Below are 18,608 nucleotides of genomic sequence, written 5' to 3' on the forward strand. Positions count from 1 at the left end.
GATGCAATTCGAACACATTTAACGCCAGAAAAAATTCTGGTTACCTGAAAGGGATTCGAACCCGAGACACTTCCATTATAGAGCGAGTACTCTACCACTTGACTTATTGAGTGCCCACTGGGAATAAGAGGTTCTTTACAAAATTTCCTTATCCTGATCGTTTATCGTCAAATTTTACGAGCTTAAAATTTTCAAAGATCAACCTAGGTCTACTTGAGCCCCATACTTGTTAGATCCGTCAGAGAATCTGTAAGGGCGGACCCTTTATGGTAATCGACGATCCACCATGTACTAACTCTCAATACTAATCCTATATATGACACCCCTCCCGAAGGGATAACTCAGAGCCTAACACAAAGAACGCTGTAAGAAGAATACGACGCCGCTAGTGCGAACCTAGTGCTAACTTACTTTACTAATTAAATTCCAAAATGATCATTAAAACATCCTGAATAATTTTGCTGAAAATTCTTTTTAAAATAGCCTGCCTATGTCTCACTATTTCCCACGCAATACTGTATCTACAAGAAGTTGAAGATACATTTTTTGTACTTACAGTGCAAATACTATGGATATGGCCTTTGTAATAAATCCCATTTTTTTTTACACGTTCAACTCATTCATTTGTACTAAAAGATAATTGTCACAAACTTTGCGAAAAATGTTACACTTTTTCACTTCTTCGTGTTGGAAATTCTCAAAGAACATTCAATGCTCTCAATTGCAACACTGTAGAGCAAAAGACATTAACCACTCTTGTCTCTCAATTAAACCTTTTGCTATCATTTGAGCAATTGTCACTTGAGAGATCACACAACAACAAAAAAAGTTAATTGATGAAACTTTGCGTCTACAGCTGATTGCACGGATTTAATTTATAATCCCATCAATACAATTGTGTCACGTTTCCCCCATTTCCAAATGGACATTCACCTTGATATTGATAAAGAATAAAATATAAATTGTCTTGAAGCACTTTATAACCAATTGGTTGATGAGTCAGGTGTATTTGTTAGGAATTGATGAGAAACAAATCCTCCAATTGTTTTCCACACAAGGAAATTCTTAACATGATGGAAAACACCCACGCGCATTTTGTACACTTTAAAACAGAATTATTTAATGAAAAATCACAGATTTTTTAACTTCAATAGAAAAAGTATCTCTTTGCCACTATTCTCGTGAATTTTCCCATCTTTTCTCTTTCATTTCCAATATGATACAACCATTCAAAAAAAAAAAATGCAGCCACAAAAACAAACTTATTATACAAGTTCAAAATGAATTCAAAACATTCAGAGTGTGAAATATCAGACAAAACATCATTTCGCACCATAATAAAAAAAAATAACATACATTACTCAATAGCCAATATCAATAAAAATTGATATTGTAGTACAAAATTAAATGCATTGGATTAGTTATTGAAATATAAAAAAAAAGAATTGTAAATAATACATAGCGTTAGAAAATAAAGAAGTCAATAATTGAATGCGAAAAACAAGGTCAAAAATTAAATACGCAAAAATCTAAATTCTAAACACGCTACTTTTTGCAGTGAATTTTCACATTTTTTTTATGCAATTTTCTCTATTCAAGTGAAAATTTGCACTTTGAACACTTTTCCAGCTTGCGCACTTTCAGTTTCTAAAATAATATTTAAAAAAAAAAAAAACTAGGAGAGTTTTTTGTGGCGCGTGCAACTATTTTCCAAACAAATAACGCATTGAATGTAAGAAAAAACAAGAATTTTATTTTTAATAAAAATTCATCAATTGCAATTCACTCAAAAAAAATGTTATTGAGAAAAAATAGTTCCCGAAGAACAGGTGCAAAATCAAACAAATAATTCCCCCCAAAAAAAAAAACATGATCAATTAACAAACCACCCCATGAGAAAAAGAAAATGATTAGTAAAATAAAACACGCAAAGAAATTCACTTTTGGAGGATCCCCAAGATTATAATACAAAATTAAAGAGAATCATCCAATTATTTCACTATTTTTCTAACACTAACAATTTTCGAAGGAACAAGAGCAAAAAAAATCGTTAATTCTCTCATTTTCCAACAATGTGTCCCAATGAGAGAGGCCAAACAAACAGTTTGTTCACTCGATCGCGTGCCACTTCTTGGTGGTGGGAAGAAGACTGAGCCGCGTGCGCGCGAAACGATCGAATGCCCAAAACTGACTAGAAAGGCGGTTTGTGCTTTGCTTCTAGAAGGGGTCTAACTTGTGCGCTCCTCTAATGTTCTTTTCTCTCCTATACATTCTTTGCTTTACGCTGGCGCTTGAGTAACTTCGCCCCAAACGTTCTTCCGTTTTAAACTTTTATGTGGCATTTTGCACTGAGAACCTTTCACTGATATTGCAATCAATCTAAAAAAAATATTTGATTTTTCTAATACATTAGCAAATAATTTGAGAATAAAACATTTATTGCTGATAAAGAGTTGCACAAGTGATTGATAATTCAAAGCAAATGAGCAAGATTAATTGGGGAATACCTAGCGTACTTTTGTTGTTAAACAGGTTTTCAAAATTTTCTATAAGAACGAGCGAGATGGCTGGATATCGCTCCTTGGCAATTACAAGGGGCCAACTCACTTTTTGGCGATTTTGAGATTTTAATGCACTCAGACAGAGAATTTAATAAAATTTCAGATGATATGAGTCAATAAATTTCGTAATTAGAAAAGTTTCTCAAAATTTCACTTTTTATGATTGTTTGCGCGGTTTTATTTGAAGTCAAGGAGCACAAAATAGATTTACCGTTCGAATTTTTGTGAAACAAGGGATTAACTCAAGCAAGTGTCATTCTAATTTCATAAAAATTTGCGCATCATTTAGAATGACAAAGAGGTAACTCATAAAAAAACATATTTCGAAAGGTAAAAATATGTATGTGTCGATGTTTATAATAATGCTCATACAAATAGAAAAGAATTAAATTGTTATTATTAACATTCTTAATTGAGATAATTATTTATACAAAGTTGAATCTTTCAGGCTGTCTCCTGAAAAATGGCTCAGATTGAGTTGGCCCCTTGTAATTTACAAGGAGTGATATAGACCTCACTGGCTTCATTCAGTAATAACCTTTCTCAGAGACAAAGCCACACAAAAGCCAAGCAAAATCTATTCGAAAATCTACCGGAAGCCTAAAGTGCAAGTTCACGTACTCGCCGCTTTAGGGCTGATTGCTCTGCCTATTGACGATGTCAACAACAGTGTGTATTTTTCTGTAATTTCGAGGAATAATAGGATGGCAGAACGTTTGAATTAGAGTTTCACTAAAATAAATATTCTTTTCATGAACTTGCTCACTTTTGTGTAACTTGAAAGTTTAAACTTTCGAAGTTCAAACTGGTATTTAGGTAAGTCCTCTCTGATATCCCTACGAACCAGTACAAAAAAAACTTTAACCAGAGAGAGCTCTCAAATCGGGAAGGTTATTACTGAACGAAAGGACTCACTCTCATTGAAATGTCAAAAACATATTTACTAAACAAAAGAGTGTTGGACATAATACCAAACTTCTGTTTTATAAAAATGATTTTGGCATATTCATTAGAAACTCTTTTTATTTACATAGTGCAAATATCTAAGAAAAAAATTTGCCATCCAGAATTGAAATCCGGAAAGTGGATGACGGAAAATATTATCAAAATCGAAACAATGTCAAACTTTCAGGACACTTTTCTGAGCACAAATTTGGCATAAATTAACGTGAAGCAATAAAAAAAGGGCTATGAAAAATTAAAAATTTCATCGTGGTTTCATTTCATCTCGAACTTTTTGTGATTTGGGATCAACAGAAAATAAAATTCTATGTAATGTTGATATCGTGTCGGTTGAATAAGCAATTGTACTACCTGCATTTGCACTGGGTCTGAATTTATTGTAAACAACGCATCGCTGCGTGGCACTTACAACGAATGTAGACACAAAACAAGTACAGTTAGCACACTTACTGATTCGACAGACGATATGAAGTTAGATAATAGATTTCCAATAAATAATCGTATTAACTAATTAAAATTCAATTTTCATCAGTAAATATTTCAAAATTCTCGGAAATCATTCTAAACTCAATATAACATTCCAAAATAGTTAACAATTTTTTAATTTCCTCTTCATAGAATATTTCTCATTTTTTAGGCATTAAAAATCTATGATCTTTTAAAATAATTTATTCCTTATGGGCCATTTCCATTGAGAAAATTTTCAGATCTTTGTAATTCCCAATTCACATGAAAAAGTTCGCAAAAAAGCCCAGTTTTGAATACAACCATCTCGTTGACATTTGTTTGCTTTGATTCAGATTCCGGGTAAAAATGTATAAAAAAAAAAGCCCAGATAAGCTTATGGTAGCTGAGATTCTTTACAGGCGGCCTCTAAATGTGTGCAACTCGGAGTGCTTGCAACTTGTAAAGAGTGAAAATTCGATTATGAATTGAATTTTGGGAGTAAAGAATCGTGTCGAGCAAATGGTTCTCGGGCACCGAAATGGATAAAATCGGCTAGACTTGATTCTTTACCCCTAATCAATTCTTTAGTCAAATGGATAAAAATATCACAAACAATTTTGTTATTATTTTTTTCTATATGGGCTAGACAATTTAGGGGGCACCTTTGAAATTGGGATTTTTTCTCCTATTAACTGCTCAAATTCAACGAGAGATAACCAGTTAGATAACCGTTTTTTTCCAACTTATCACTGCCCTGGAGCTTAAACGGTAAGAGATATCAACTTCCAGTCTTCGGTGACCCCCAATCAGGGGCCTCTCGACATTTCATTTTTCCATACGTTTTTGCATAGAGGCACTGAAAACTATTGGCAAGTTTCTTCCTAAAGAGAACTGACTTATCATTCTGATATATTTCGAAATTGTGCATTAAAAGCTGTCTAAAAATACCTATTTCATAATGTTCGCCGAAATAATAAAAAAAAACTACGCGCAAATTTGTTTAAATCGCGGTGAATTATCTGCAAAATTTTTAAAAGGAAAAGTGAAAAATATCTTCACTTTTTATTAGGCTTGATGGGCCCCAGCCCCCAATAAAAAAAAACAATATCTCCAGATGTTTTTTTTTTTCATTTCGTCTCCTCCAAAACCATGTTTTTTTTGTTTTAGAGGTGGTCTAGGTGAACATTTAGACCAAATATAACTACACTGTGAGAGAAATTCGAAAAAGTTAAAATAACATTCCGCAAATGTTAATTTTTCCCTGCAGTATTGATCCAAAATCGGTGTAAATATTACCCTTTTTAGTATTATTGGGGGTTAAAGTTACCCTTTTTCATGTTAATTTTACCCTTAAAAAGGTGTAAAATTAACATTAAAAAATGTTGATATATTTTTACACCTAAAGAGTGTTAAGGTTTTGGGGAAAAAAGTTAATCGCACCCTCTTTTTTTTCAGTGTATGACTTAAAATGACGCCATCTTGAATTTTTGAAGGAAAAGTTTTTACTACTTAACCGGGTCTATTTTCCAACCGATTTTGATAAATTTGGACTTTTTGGAAAGGTCTTGAAATTTCCAATCCGATTGCATTGGTCGCAATCGGTAATGAATCGGTTAAGTACCCGTAAATTACTACTTATTTTATAAATAGAATTCAGCCTCTCCGTGATGTATTTTAGCTTGGGTAAATATGAGCTAAATTATATCATTATAAGGTCCAATTTCATTTAAAAATTAGAGAAAAAAGCCCAATTTCAAAGGTGCCCCAATTCGAAGGTGCACCACTTCACCCTACGCACAATTTCCCTTTATCTCAATAAACCGTGATATTTATTATAAAATTTTCATCAATATTAAAGCACTCATCAACGATGGATAACTTGAGAATCACTACAATCGCAACAAACTCAAGTTTACCAGAGCAATTTGCTTCAATTTTACTTTTTGCTTCATTCACAACTTCTTAACTTGTACAAATAAACTCACACAACTTCAGCTTAAGTTCCTGATGAATTTCGTTAACGTTTTTTTTTTCAAAAAAACCTATTTTTTCCTTAAATCCCTAAATATTATTTCTGCAATTTTATTCACGCACACATTACAATTGCAATATTGTTGTAAATGAGGGAGAAGAAAAGTATTTTTTCCGGTGTCCATGAATTTAACATCACACTTTGTGCATTTTCTAATTGGCACCGCAGAAGGTGAGTGACGATTGTCTCTTATTATTCAAACGAGCAACAGAAAAAGTCCGTAAAAGTACAGTTTTTCTTTTCATTTTCCACTTATAGACTTTTACAATGCATTTTTCCCAGTCTTTTCTTTTCAAATTTACCAATTCGAGAAGGAAATCATACAATCTCTACGGTAATAAATTTATTATAGACTTACATTTTATAGACAAATCATAAGAAAAAGAATATCAATTGAATAGATACAATCAAAAGAAATAAAACAAAAGTGGAAGTGAAAAATATTGAACATTTCAATATTCACCCCATTCTTCTTCATTCTAACCAGAGAATCACACTTTGAATATTTATAAAGCAGGGATTTTTCTTTAGAAACATTCACAAACACTTTCACACAGATGTTACTATTGAAACAGTTATTTTTTTAATTACTTAAGAGTTAGAAAAGTTTCCCTTTTTTTTTAAACTAAACTCTGCCTCTGACCCTCAAGAGTGCATTGTGTCTGCATAAATATTCCTTCATGTGTACTAAACCAGGGGAAAAAATCTACGCACAAATACATAAAACAATCGAGATATGAAAGAAAATGCGATAAGACAAGAGTTATGAATTTCATCACAAAATAGGAAAAGTGTGATTGCGCTAATTGAATGTTTGACTCAATTATTCGCGTTTTCTTCTCTTGCCTTTTTTTGTGCGTGACAGAATTTCATATCAGCGACGGATATATCAGAATCAGAATCTTTTAATCACTCTGTCATTGTCTCATACTTCCTCAAAACTTTTGAAATACCAAATCGAACTATAAATCAACAAACAGAAAATATAAGATAATCACAATGAAGAAATCATAAGTGTTATGCACTTGAAGCCACTTGAAGAAATCAATTCTTAAAAGGACTGTTGTGTATATTGCAATTAAAATGGGGAAAGTGGAAGATATAAAATAAGAAAGAAAAAAAGAAAATAATCTATCTTTCAATTATCTAATGCAGCAAACGCACAAGAAATATAAAACAGAATTTGGGTTACAATTTAATTGCCCGTTGTAAATTGCATTGATGTTTGTCTTATGATTTTCTCCACAAATATTATTTTCTTTTTGGTGTTTCATTGGAAATTGAAGGAAAAGTTAGCTGTCCAATTTAGGGATGAAGCACGGATCACGCAGTTTTTATGTTTATCGGTTCCTAATCAATTTGATCCGATTTTAAAAACCGTAGACATGAATCGATAATTATCGGTTTATAGCTGATCTTTACTGATTCATAATTGGCTGAAACTGATGCAGACATATCTGGAATTCTAAAACCTTTGATATGGCCTTATACGGGCTTCAGACCTAACGCTTAGCCATATGGCTTAGCTTCTTTTATTTCTTATCAGTCAAGATTTTTTGGGAAAATGTGACTTAGGACTGAATATTATGGATAAATGATTTGGTTAATTCTGAAAAATCAATAAAATTTGTTACTCTTTTGAAATTTGAGACCTTCGGGAACGGGGCTAAACCTCATGTCTGAAACTGGCCTTAGACTTGCCTAAATCGGGTGAAGTCTGCTCTCTCTTGTACTGTGCTTTTTCGGTTTTTGAAAACTGTAACAAGGTTTAATGGCTCCGAATAACCTTTCAAAGAGATAAAGGATAAAAAGCCACTCCAAAGCCAAGCCAACTTATTCGAAAACCTACCGAAAGCCTAAAGTGCAAGTTCATGTACTCGGCGCTTTAGCGTTGATTGTTCTGCCATTTCAAATTTCGGTATTCTTGACACCTCAATCGTCTACAATGTCAAGAACAATGCGTAAACATTTCCTACAAAAAGTGAATTTTTCGTAGTTTTGTGGAATTTCAGGATGGCAGAACATTTGAATTGCAATTTTATTAAGATAAATGTCCATTTCATGAACTTGCTCATGCCCACTTTTGTGTAACTCGTCGGTTTAAACTTTCGAACTTTCAACGGGTTTTTAGGTAAGTTCTCTCTGAGCTCTCTGATCGGTACAGAAAAAACTTCAACCGGAGAGAGCTCTCAAATCGCTAACATTATTTCTAAACAAGAGGATTCAAGGAGATTTTCGTTTTTGGTTGTGCAGGGTAAATTTTTGAGATTTCCTCAGTTTCAGATGGACAAAGAAAAAAAAGATCGCAAAGAAGTACTAGCTGTAGAGTTAAGATTACTTTTTCGTGGTTTTTTTTGCCGTTAACCCACCTAAATCAGCGCCATCTAAAAATTTCCGAATTAGAAATGATTCTGAATTACTCAACTTTACCCTACACTACATGATTTTAAAATGGAAGGCAAAAGGTACGAGAAATGAATATCATAATGAAGGCAAGTTGATTCACTGGGGAGGTTCCCTTTTTGACCCTTTTGACCCCAAGTCGCCATCTCTAACCGTTTCATCTTTAGTTCAATTTATGATCAAATGAACACATGCGGAGTCAAATGATAAATAGTGTAAAGTCATTTTCGAAAATCATTTAATTGGCGAAAGTAATTTGGGTAAATGAGGTAAATGTTTCAAATTTCGGCATAGTTAAAAAAAAGCACCAAGTCCCATGTTTGAAAAGTAATATTTTTAATATATTTTAAAATTTCTTGTTACTTATTTTTTATGAGGGTTGTTTGGAACCTTGAAAAGTAGTTCATCATCTTTATTTTCTTTAAATCAATTCCTAAAACATTAAAAAATTAATAAAAATATATACATTGTTTAGGGTAATATTCCGGCCACTAAGTGGAATTTTAGCCGGCTTTTATCCTGTAATTTATCCTGAAAACCTGAAGAGTTGACTTTGGCATCTGAAATTTCCATTCTGAGGCATTCTGAGATTCCCAAAGCTCTTTGTCCATCCTGAACTCTTCCAACACCTTTTCTACATCATCTTTTCACAGAAGCGATTCTTTCTTCTTTGCTTTGGCCTTTTACAACAGAGAAATTGATGAAGAACTAAAAGTTTTTAGAATTTTGGGGAAGCAAAAGATATGGCCGAAATAGGCTGGGAAATTTTAAGAATAATCAATTTTTATAAGAAACCTCAAAGCAGAAACACTTGCACTTCACCATAAATTACTAGACTGGCTAGCAACACAAACGATCTGTCACATTTTTTGTAAAACTCCTTCCATACCGAAGTTTCTATAATACAATTCTAATCCAAATTATACCCACGATTTAATGGTTTTAGTATTGTTACATTCTAAAAGGAATTATTTATAATTAAAACAAATTATTGACTAATTGAAGTATAAAATCCATAATTTTAATTAATTTAGATGTTTGGTCGAAGTTATACTCAAAGTGGCCGAAATTTGGCTGACTTACCCTATGTAAAAAAGAGGGTGTAGAGACTTAGAGCAATAGGGGAAGGCTTTCAGGCTTCGCACACATTCTGGCTTCGAACAATTCATATTTGTCCCATATTCTTTTAATGAATTTAACCGATTTTTTTCTTCGGGAAATAACTGACTAATGGCCCTAATGGCCCCTACACATTGGTCATTATGTCCATATTTAAGCAAATTCCCTATTATGTGTAGGAAAAACTCTTCAATATGTATATAAATTTCTCTAGTATGTAGAGGCCATAAGACTAGTTATCAAAATATATTGCCATAGATACAATGTCAGCCATAAGTTTCTTGACAAATCCACGTTCAAGAAACCAGGTGGAAATAATGATAGAAAAAATAACTTTTAGGTGTGATTCCTTCATAATCACACCTATTTACAAATGTGTCTCTTTTTGCAAATGAGTTTTTTGTAATCCATACGTGTTGTTTATCTCTATTAAAACATTTTAATTCATTTTATTTCATATCAAAAATAATTGTTTCCCCAAAGTCGAGCATTTTCCATCGGCCAAAAGTTTCTTGACACATACGTAAAACTTACTTAAAATGGTCAAGTACGTTCAAATACAAATTTCTAAAGTTTACAATGGTCAATTTATTCATATAAAAGTGATGAAAAATAATAAGAAAATAATGTATTTTTTGTTACTTTATAATTTAGGTTAAAATGGACAGTTGTAAATTATTGAAAACGTTTAAAAATACTGCCGCAAGGCATCTATTTCGTCAATTGTTTAATTTTATGGCAAATCACAACAGGATATACATGAAATCGTAAAAATTTGTGGTAATGAGGCACGAGTACATCTGGAAAATGGGTCCGGAATAAAATTTCGAAAGCTAAAATCCTGAAAGTCAAATTCGCGAACGCCAAAATCCCTAAAACCAAAATTCCAAATTCTTAAAAGTGTCATAGCTCCTCTTACGATTGTACTGTGTCTTGTACTGTAGAATTTGTATTGTGAAATTTTCTGTGTCTTGGGAAATTATTCCACTCATTATGTTCCATATAATTTTATCCCTTTCAGAATTTTAACACACAAATTACAAGTTACACAAATTTTGTGTAAGAAGTCATGCACGAAACATTTGACATGGCTTCGATTTTGATAATATTTTCCTTAATTCTCTTTCATGTTTTGAATTCAAAGAGGAAAATTCTTTTCTTAGATAGTTACACTATACTGTAAAAAGGAGTTTATAAGGAATTAATGGAAAGAATTTAAATTCAGTGACCGTTACGACGCATGTTTGATAGAATCTCTCCGTTCATCCTTAATAGATTTTCTTTCTTTTTACAGTAATTATCTATTAATCAGAAAAGAGATTATTCAAAAATATAAACATTGTATTTCCTCTATTTTTAGTACATTTTTCTAATGGGTGAATCAGATAATTTTTACAGATTTAAAATAACCAACAGTTTCTTTCAAAACCAAAATATTGACGGAAATATTATCAAATATACAAATAATTGACCATAAACTTTAAAGATGAAGTCAAAACAATTAAAAAAAAACAACCTTCTAGGTCTACATACAAAATCGTCAAGTGAAGAAAAATGCACAATTATTATTGTTAGCCGAGTGAAAATAAACATAAGACCCAAAGAATGTGTCTCATCATTTCATTATGCCAAGTGAATGGGCGTAAGATAGAAATTTAATAATTATTTTCCCATGAGACAATCCATATGGGATAAATTCTCCCCAAGGGAGATAAGAGAGATTGGTCTCATTTTTGCCAATCAGCAAATTCCATTGGATTGAGTGATATCACTGAGAGAAATCCGAAAAAGTTAAAATAACATTCCGGAAATGTTAATTTTACCCTGCAGTATTGATCCAAAATTGGTGTAAATATTATGCTTTTTAGGTGTATTAGGGGTTAAAGTTACTCTTTTTCATGTTAATTTTACACTCAAAAAGGTGTAAAATTAACATTAAAAATGTTGATATATTTTTACACCTAAAAAGTGTTAAAGTTATGAGGAAAAAAAGTTAATCGCACCCTCTTTTTTTCTCAGTGATTCTATAATTCAAATTATAATAACACCTCCTTATATTCCATTCCTTCTTCTCACGAGTCTTTTATTGCCAAAGACATACGAGACAGATATTTTTTTTCGTAACGGATGTTGAGTAATTCAGAGGGATTTTCAAGCTAAGAATTTCTGCAATTAGTAATATATTCAATATTTGTCTCTGTTGCTTGTTTCAAAAGTTTGATAAGAATTGCTGTAAGAAATTTGTATCAGCTTTGCATAAATGAGGAAGTCTGGGACATTTTTTTTTATTTTTTTATTAAGAGTTACCCTCTCATTTTACTCTTCAATTGCACGTTCACTAGGAAGTTTATATGATATTATAAAAGAAATATTAAAAAAAATCAACAAAAACCTCGATTCACATAGAAAGTTTCTTTTTTATATCACCCTTGCAAAGTGCAGACAAAACCCAAATGTAAGAGGTTAAATTGAAAATTGATTTATGAAAATCACCCACATTGAATTCTGATCGTCATGGTTTTTATTCTGCACATTTTGTCGATTAATACCAAGATTAAAGAGCCGCAGAAACATGAGGAAAATATAAGTGAACGAATTTTTTAACCCGTGAAAAATTTGTTGTGCAATTTAGCATTGACTCCTCATGAAGGTCCATTGCCATCCAAAAAAAAAAAAACAGCAACAAAACAGGAATAAATAAACCGAAAAAAATAAAGATATACCAATTAGTTAATGACTTCATTGCTTTATATGCACTTAATTATGCCACTTGATATTTGTTCTCTTTATTTATGTGTAATTGGTAGGTGAATAAGTGCTGTTAAACCATGAACACACCTTCTAAAATTATATCATCTTCAATGATGATGATAAGATACAAGATCAAAGTCATATAGCTTTCCGGACAACACACAAAACCCTCCCAAAATAAAAAGCAAAAGTCCATATTCAAGACCAAATAATTTATCTAAATTAATAAATTCACATATTCCTCCATATTTTATTTATTTTTTTCTCACACTTTGTTAATAGTCAATAAAATTCCATATTTAGCACTCTCATTAATTACTGCAACAATCTCAAACATCAAATTGATGCAAACAATTTGCACATTGAGCGAAAAAAACAGTTAAAATGTACATAGTTGAAAATGCGTCTGCGAAAGATTCTCTCATTCATAGAGATGCCATCGAAAAATCTCTCACATAAATGATCAATATCGTGCTGAATTGCGAGTGAAAAAAATCCCACTTTTCCCAACTTATACACATCAAAAAACACCTCTCTTTTAATTACCCACCAAAGACATGCCGGATTACAAGATTTAATCAAAAAGAGGTTTATATATAGAGAAAAAAAATGTGTGAAATTCTGAATTAAGTTGGGATCTTAAGGTCAATCTCAGGTGCAGTGACCACATTCGAGAATGGATTTAATTGATTGCTGCAAGACCCTAATAATAATTATTGTAAAGAAAAATTGTATTTGTAATTCGACAACAAGAGTCACTACAAAAGTTCTTGTGCTTTTATTTTATCATATTTCAATATTATAGAATTTCATGAAAATATATTTTTTTAATCCAGAAAAATATCAGATTATATCGATTAAATCATATACAAAAATAGATTTTAAAAAATATAAAAAAAGGCTTAAAAATTTTAATATCCAAGACTCAAACCCATTTTGAGAGAAATGTCAAAATTAAATTACGAACTGTGACAGAAGGCTATAACCTCAAAAGTACATGGGGGAAATTATGAAGATCTCAGTGGCGCAATATGCAACTCCGTTGGGCCTTGTGTAAATGAGATCTCTAACTCGACTCCCAAAGTTGTGAGTTCGAGTCCCGCTCGGTACAAACAACTGAATGTTTAGAAAAAGACATTTTTACTGTGACATAACGTAATAAAACGTAATTCTTTCAACATGGGATAGAACAACAATATAAAGTCCAAAATAGACACAGGAATCGGCTTAGGGATCGACCCAAAAACTGAGGATCGATATCGATACACTCACGGATCAGCCCATAATACGGAGGGATCAGGCTGATCTTCTAAATTCATGAGGTCTAGTGAAATTACGGGGATTAGGCGACATAAGCGTCAGTGCTGAAAATAAAAAGCTTCACTTTGGGTGTTTATGGGTACTTTTCGAAATGTCAATTGGATGAAAAATTATAGACTACAGTAATGGTACGCAATGTTAGCAAAATCTTAAAATGCATTAACACTTCGTAGAGCCCTAACTAAAAGTATCACGGAAGGGCCAAGTGGCAGTCGCTGCCATTATTTTGGATTTTACAAAATATTTTGACATTTTTACTTATATTTTAACATTCAGAGCCTCAGTCAGTTCTTTTCTGGTGTCTGAACCAGAAATTTCATCTCCTTGGTCACTGTATCTAAAGATTTGTATCCATTCGATGTTTTCATCTTTATCAGAATCATAGAAGAATGCTTTTTCATCGAACATTTCACGGTCAAAGTAATTCAATAAATTTTCATTATTTTTCTTCTCAAATAAATAATGTGCAAGAACACTTTCAAACTGTTCATTTAAGGCTTTTACACATTAACAATCAAGAATATTACATCTGCAATACGTCAAACTCCCACATAAAATGCATATGGCAGCAACTGCCACTTGGTCCTTCCGAGTGCAGTTCTTTGTATTTGCAATATATTTACATTAATATTTAATTTTTATTAAAAAATTTATAACGAAAAAATAGCCAGATAAATTCTGCACACATTCAATCAGGCCTCCAGGCGAAATGATATATTCCTTACTATAAAAAATAAAATTGAAAATAAGGTTGGCAGCGGCTGCCACTAGGGTCCATTCAAGTGTTAAGAATGGAGTAATAGAAAGGTCAAACTGCTCCTATTTGTACGAAAAATCAATTAATATTGCACTTAAGAAATCTTGCAGCTATCAAAGTGTGTACATTTAATAGAAATTTACGCAAGAAACGCTGATCTTTGATCTAAAATTCTCAGTATATGATAGTTTGGGCTGATCTTTTGCCGCCAAATTTTTCGAGCTGAGTACTCTCAAGAATCAGCCTTAAAACCATCTTCAACTTAAAAATTGTTTAGGAACAAGATACTTAAAAATCATTAACATTTTAATTAATTATTTAACCAAATCTGGTTAAAATGAGGCCTTTTGATCTTGAGTAATTCAAGGTGGCAGTTTTTCCGGTGAAAGGTGTCGACGTCGATATGTTCAGCTGAACTACCTTCAAAACATATCCAAAACGGAATGAAATCGCCAGGGCCAGTTTTGAGAAAAGTTAGAAAAACCTAATTTTGATGTATTTTTGGGGAATACGGAGCTCATGAAAGGAGAGGCGGGAAAAGAAAGAGACTAGCTTCGAGATGATATCATTTTAGGAAGGCCATCGAAATCCGTAAGTCGATATCTCTCACCGTTTGAATTTTGTATAGGTCAAAAGACTGAAAATATACGACAGTATTTTAAAATAGGGCTATTACAATTACTTTCCCGATCCATCACCGATTGTGATTGCATGCAGTCAGGTTCAGAATTTCAAGAACTTTCAGAAAAGTCCAAATTTAACCAAATCCGTTGAAAATTAGGCCCTCCAGAGTGATTGATCTTTGACCATAAATAATTCAAGGTGGCGATTTTTCCGATGAAAGGTATCCAAGGACGAAATGTTCATCTGGTCTACCTTCAAAACATTTCCAAAAATGAACGAAATAGCCCAGGTCAATATTAAGATATGTCGAAAAAACATATTTTTGGAAATGATGGAGGGGGTAGTAGTGATTTAGGTAACTTGGTTTGTTAGAGGATGTTGACTTGTGGAGGGGTCATCGAAAACCGGAAGTCAGTATCTCTCATCTTTTGGAAGCCAGGATGGTGAGAAGTTGCAAAAAAAAAGTGGATTGTGAAAACTGCTCTCTAATGGAGTTCCAGCAGTTAAAAATTAAACTTAGATAATGAGAGAAGAATAGAAAATAATAATAATAATAATGCATGTCTAGAAATCCCCTTGCGGAAAGGCCTTGTTCCTTCATGGAATGTTGTGCCAGCATTATTATTATTATTATTAATAATGAGAGAAGAATCTCAATTTCCTGTTTAGAAGAATTTTATGTCAATAATACATTTATGAACAAAAAAATATTTCAAAAATATCTTTAATATTTGAAAAATAATCAAATTTTAAGGTCAGAAACTTAACAGATCTAGGCCTTAAAATTTCTATTAGGTTATTTTAAAAAAATTGTCAGATTTTAGAAGAGAAAATATCTAAAATTGCATATTACATTAAACAAGTAAATTTATTTTCTTCTCTTGTTATTTCTATCCAAATCAATTGAGTATTTCTTATTTCAATGTATTCCGAATTATTTATTTTTTCGGATAACTCTTGAAAAAATGTATTTAAAAAATTCGTGAAGTAAGATTATTTACTTTGTTTTCTAGCTTTTCGAGGTTAAGTTTCCCCATAGAATTTTAACCAAACAAACAGTGCGACAAGAATAATGTGTAATATTGAGTTTATTTGTCTAATAAATATTTAAATTTGTAATAAATATTGCACTAAAGAGAGCCCTTAAGATTTTTTTCCAACCAAAAATCCTGTATGATTTTTTTAGGTTAGGTTCAACATAACCTCACATTTTGAAAAGGAACCTTTTGATAGAGTAAGTGATAGGAAATTATTCCCATATTTTCCACGATTAATGATTTATCTAAATGTCTCGATATTCTTCAAGAAATTTTATATAAAATCCAGCTTAAAAATTTCCAACCTAGAACTTTTGTACCGACCCATTTACTACATGAATTTTAATTTTTCTTTTACATCATTGAGTATTGAATATGGTAAAAAAAATCCACCTGTTACACCTCAAACTCTCCTCTCAATTCTCTTGAACGAATAAGTTTGTACGCGAGAAAAAAGCGTAAACAAAAATGCAGACACTTCCAAGTTTTCTGACTGAGAATGAAATTGAAAGTGTTTACAATTATTTACGTTCAGGCGTGAAAATTCAATTGAAAAAGCCCCACAAGAGCTAAAATTAAGTAGTTAGGGGAAATGCTTCTAATTTTGTCCAGTTTCTTATTTTGGACACTTTGAGGATAACATTGGACACTAAAAATAAATTGATTAAAATGATGGATTTTTATTCCAATATTTGATGAATAATGAATTCTATCTAAATATTTGTTCTTTTTGGAATATTTTAACACTAAATACGTTAAAATTTGAATATGATTTGAGTTGAAATTGCTTTGTTGAAAATCCAGTGTGAGCAATTGCTTACGAGAAATATGACAGAACTTCGTGGCTTACTTCAGTCTTATTTAGTTTTGGTGAAGTACTAACAAAGTTTGTTCGCTGTTTTTGAGTGATATTATTGAATATTCATTGAATATTGGGTTGATTCACGTTACTGATGATTTGTACATTTGACCTGAAGTGAGATTTGCCTTGTGAATTATATTTTTCGTGTGAAAAATGGGAATTTTTTTAAGACATTCACCAGTGAGGTGATGATTCTTATTTTGGACAGGTGTTTTTCTCACGAAATTTCGTGAAGTTTTAGCTTTTGTGATGACTAGGTTGGACAAATGCCTGGAGAAACAAAGGAGCATCATCTCTACGAAAGAGATGTAGCGAGAAATGCCTTGAAAGGCTCCCGGAAAGGGCAGGGAATGAGCGAATCTGCACGTACTTGGAGTACCGAAGTCAACTCACTTTAATGAATGATATGGAAAGTTTCTGGGCTTCTTGTGACATTCCACGTTTCCCTTACATGAACAGGAAGAGGACTTGGTAAGATTGGTTCATAAAATGAGGAACAATGGGCATCCTGTTGAGGCGGATTAGCTGTCCAAATTTACAGACAAGTTGTAAAAATTAATAACCAAGTTGTCCAAAATAAGAGTCAAATTCACCTCTACATATCAATTCATTTTTAAACGTATTAAAACTAATTTTAGTAAAAATGAGATGATAAATAGCTTGCCAAGTTTCTAAACAATCCTTCTGAAAAGAGAGTAACAAGAAAAGTCAATTAGTATTGAAAATATGGCACTTCAAACTTAGGATATCGATGCTTATATGCAGACTGTCCAAAATTATAAGCACTTCCCCTATATTGCATTCATGAAAAAAATAAATAAAGAACCATCGAAAATTGCTAACAAGGTTAATGCCAAGATCTTTCTTCTCAAGTTTAAATTATCTCACAGTGATTTAATTTGTGGCACATTTAGCAAATTGACTTCAAGTGAACGCTCGCGCGCCATTGGCACATTATTGTTCATTTCGAATGAAATAAATATTTTTTTATTGTTATTATTTTTTCTTCCACACTCAATTTGTTTACTTTTGATGCCCAATATAATGGAGTTCAATTTTGATTTCTTCACCCTTTTCCTTTCACGCTCTCTCACTCTCTACAATGGTTTCTTTATTTTTAAACCACCATCATCGACCAATCAAGCTAATCGTCTCTCATCAATGAATGAAATTCATGAATGAATTTCTTCGAGTCTCTCTCTCTGCCTTCCTTCTCTTTGTAAACGTCATCATGAATTATTAATGGAGACACTTTTATCGCTAATAAATCACTGAATAAGCACGCATCTTGGCTCACAAATTTTGCTATGAGATACCCACCAAAAAATTCACATACTCATTCATTCTCACTCTCATCTTCATCAAAAATAAATCAAAACTCAACATCATCAAAATTTTCACAATTCAGATGCAATTATGAGAACAATTTCTGTAGCTGCCCTACGTGAAACTATTTTGCTTACAAGGGGTAAATAACTTAATGACACAATCTAAGCAAAAAATGATGTTTGGACGAGATATAGATGTAAATGTCCTCTACAATTAAGCCGCAATATTCAGCAAAATCGGTTGAGCAAGAGTCGAGATAATTGAGGTTATGTGTTATGAAAATTGTTTTTTCGACAATGGCGCCCCTAGCATTTGTCCTAGGAAGTTCAAATGTTCTAGAAAGTTGTAGCACTTTGCGAGACCTTTAATTTGCGCGTTTATTCGTCAAAATCGACCAAATAGA

General features: G+C 32.2%; 1 protein-coding gene across 3 annotated transcripts in view; it reads right to left on the bottom strand.

Annotated features, from left to right (window-relative positions):
* Positions 1–18,608, bottom strand: part of LOC129808074 (E3 ubiquitin-protein ligase HECW2) — a 92,550-nt gene that overhangs the window by 21,055 nt on the left and 52,887 nt on the right. Inside the window, exons 1-2 of one of the 3 annotated variants that reach the window (XM_055857757.1) lie at positions 1,887–2,189; positions 557–1,102 (exon numbers count right to left, since the gene is read on the bottom strand). The exons of 1 other annotated variant lie outside the window; for it this stretch is intronic. In XM_055857757.1, coding sequence (XP_055713732.1) covers positions 557–597 — 41 coding nt within the window. In that variant the 5' untranslated portion in view covers positions 598–1,102; positions 1,887–2,189. Of the gene's footprint in view, positions 1–556; positions 1,198–1,886; positions 2,190–18,608 lie in introns of those variants that run through there. One more of the 3 variants, XM_055857758.1, reaches the window with a different exon arrangement.

This window comes from Phlebotomus papatasi, chromosome 3 (genome assembly GCF_024763615.1).
Source record: "Phlebotomus papatasi isolate M1 chromosome 3, Ppap_2.1, whole genome shotgun sequence".
Taxonomy (NCBI): Eukaryota; Metazoa; Arthropoda; class Insecta; order Diptera; family Psychodidae; genus Phlebotomus; species Phlebotomus papatasi.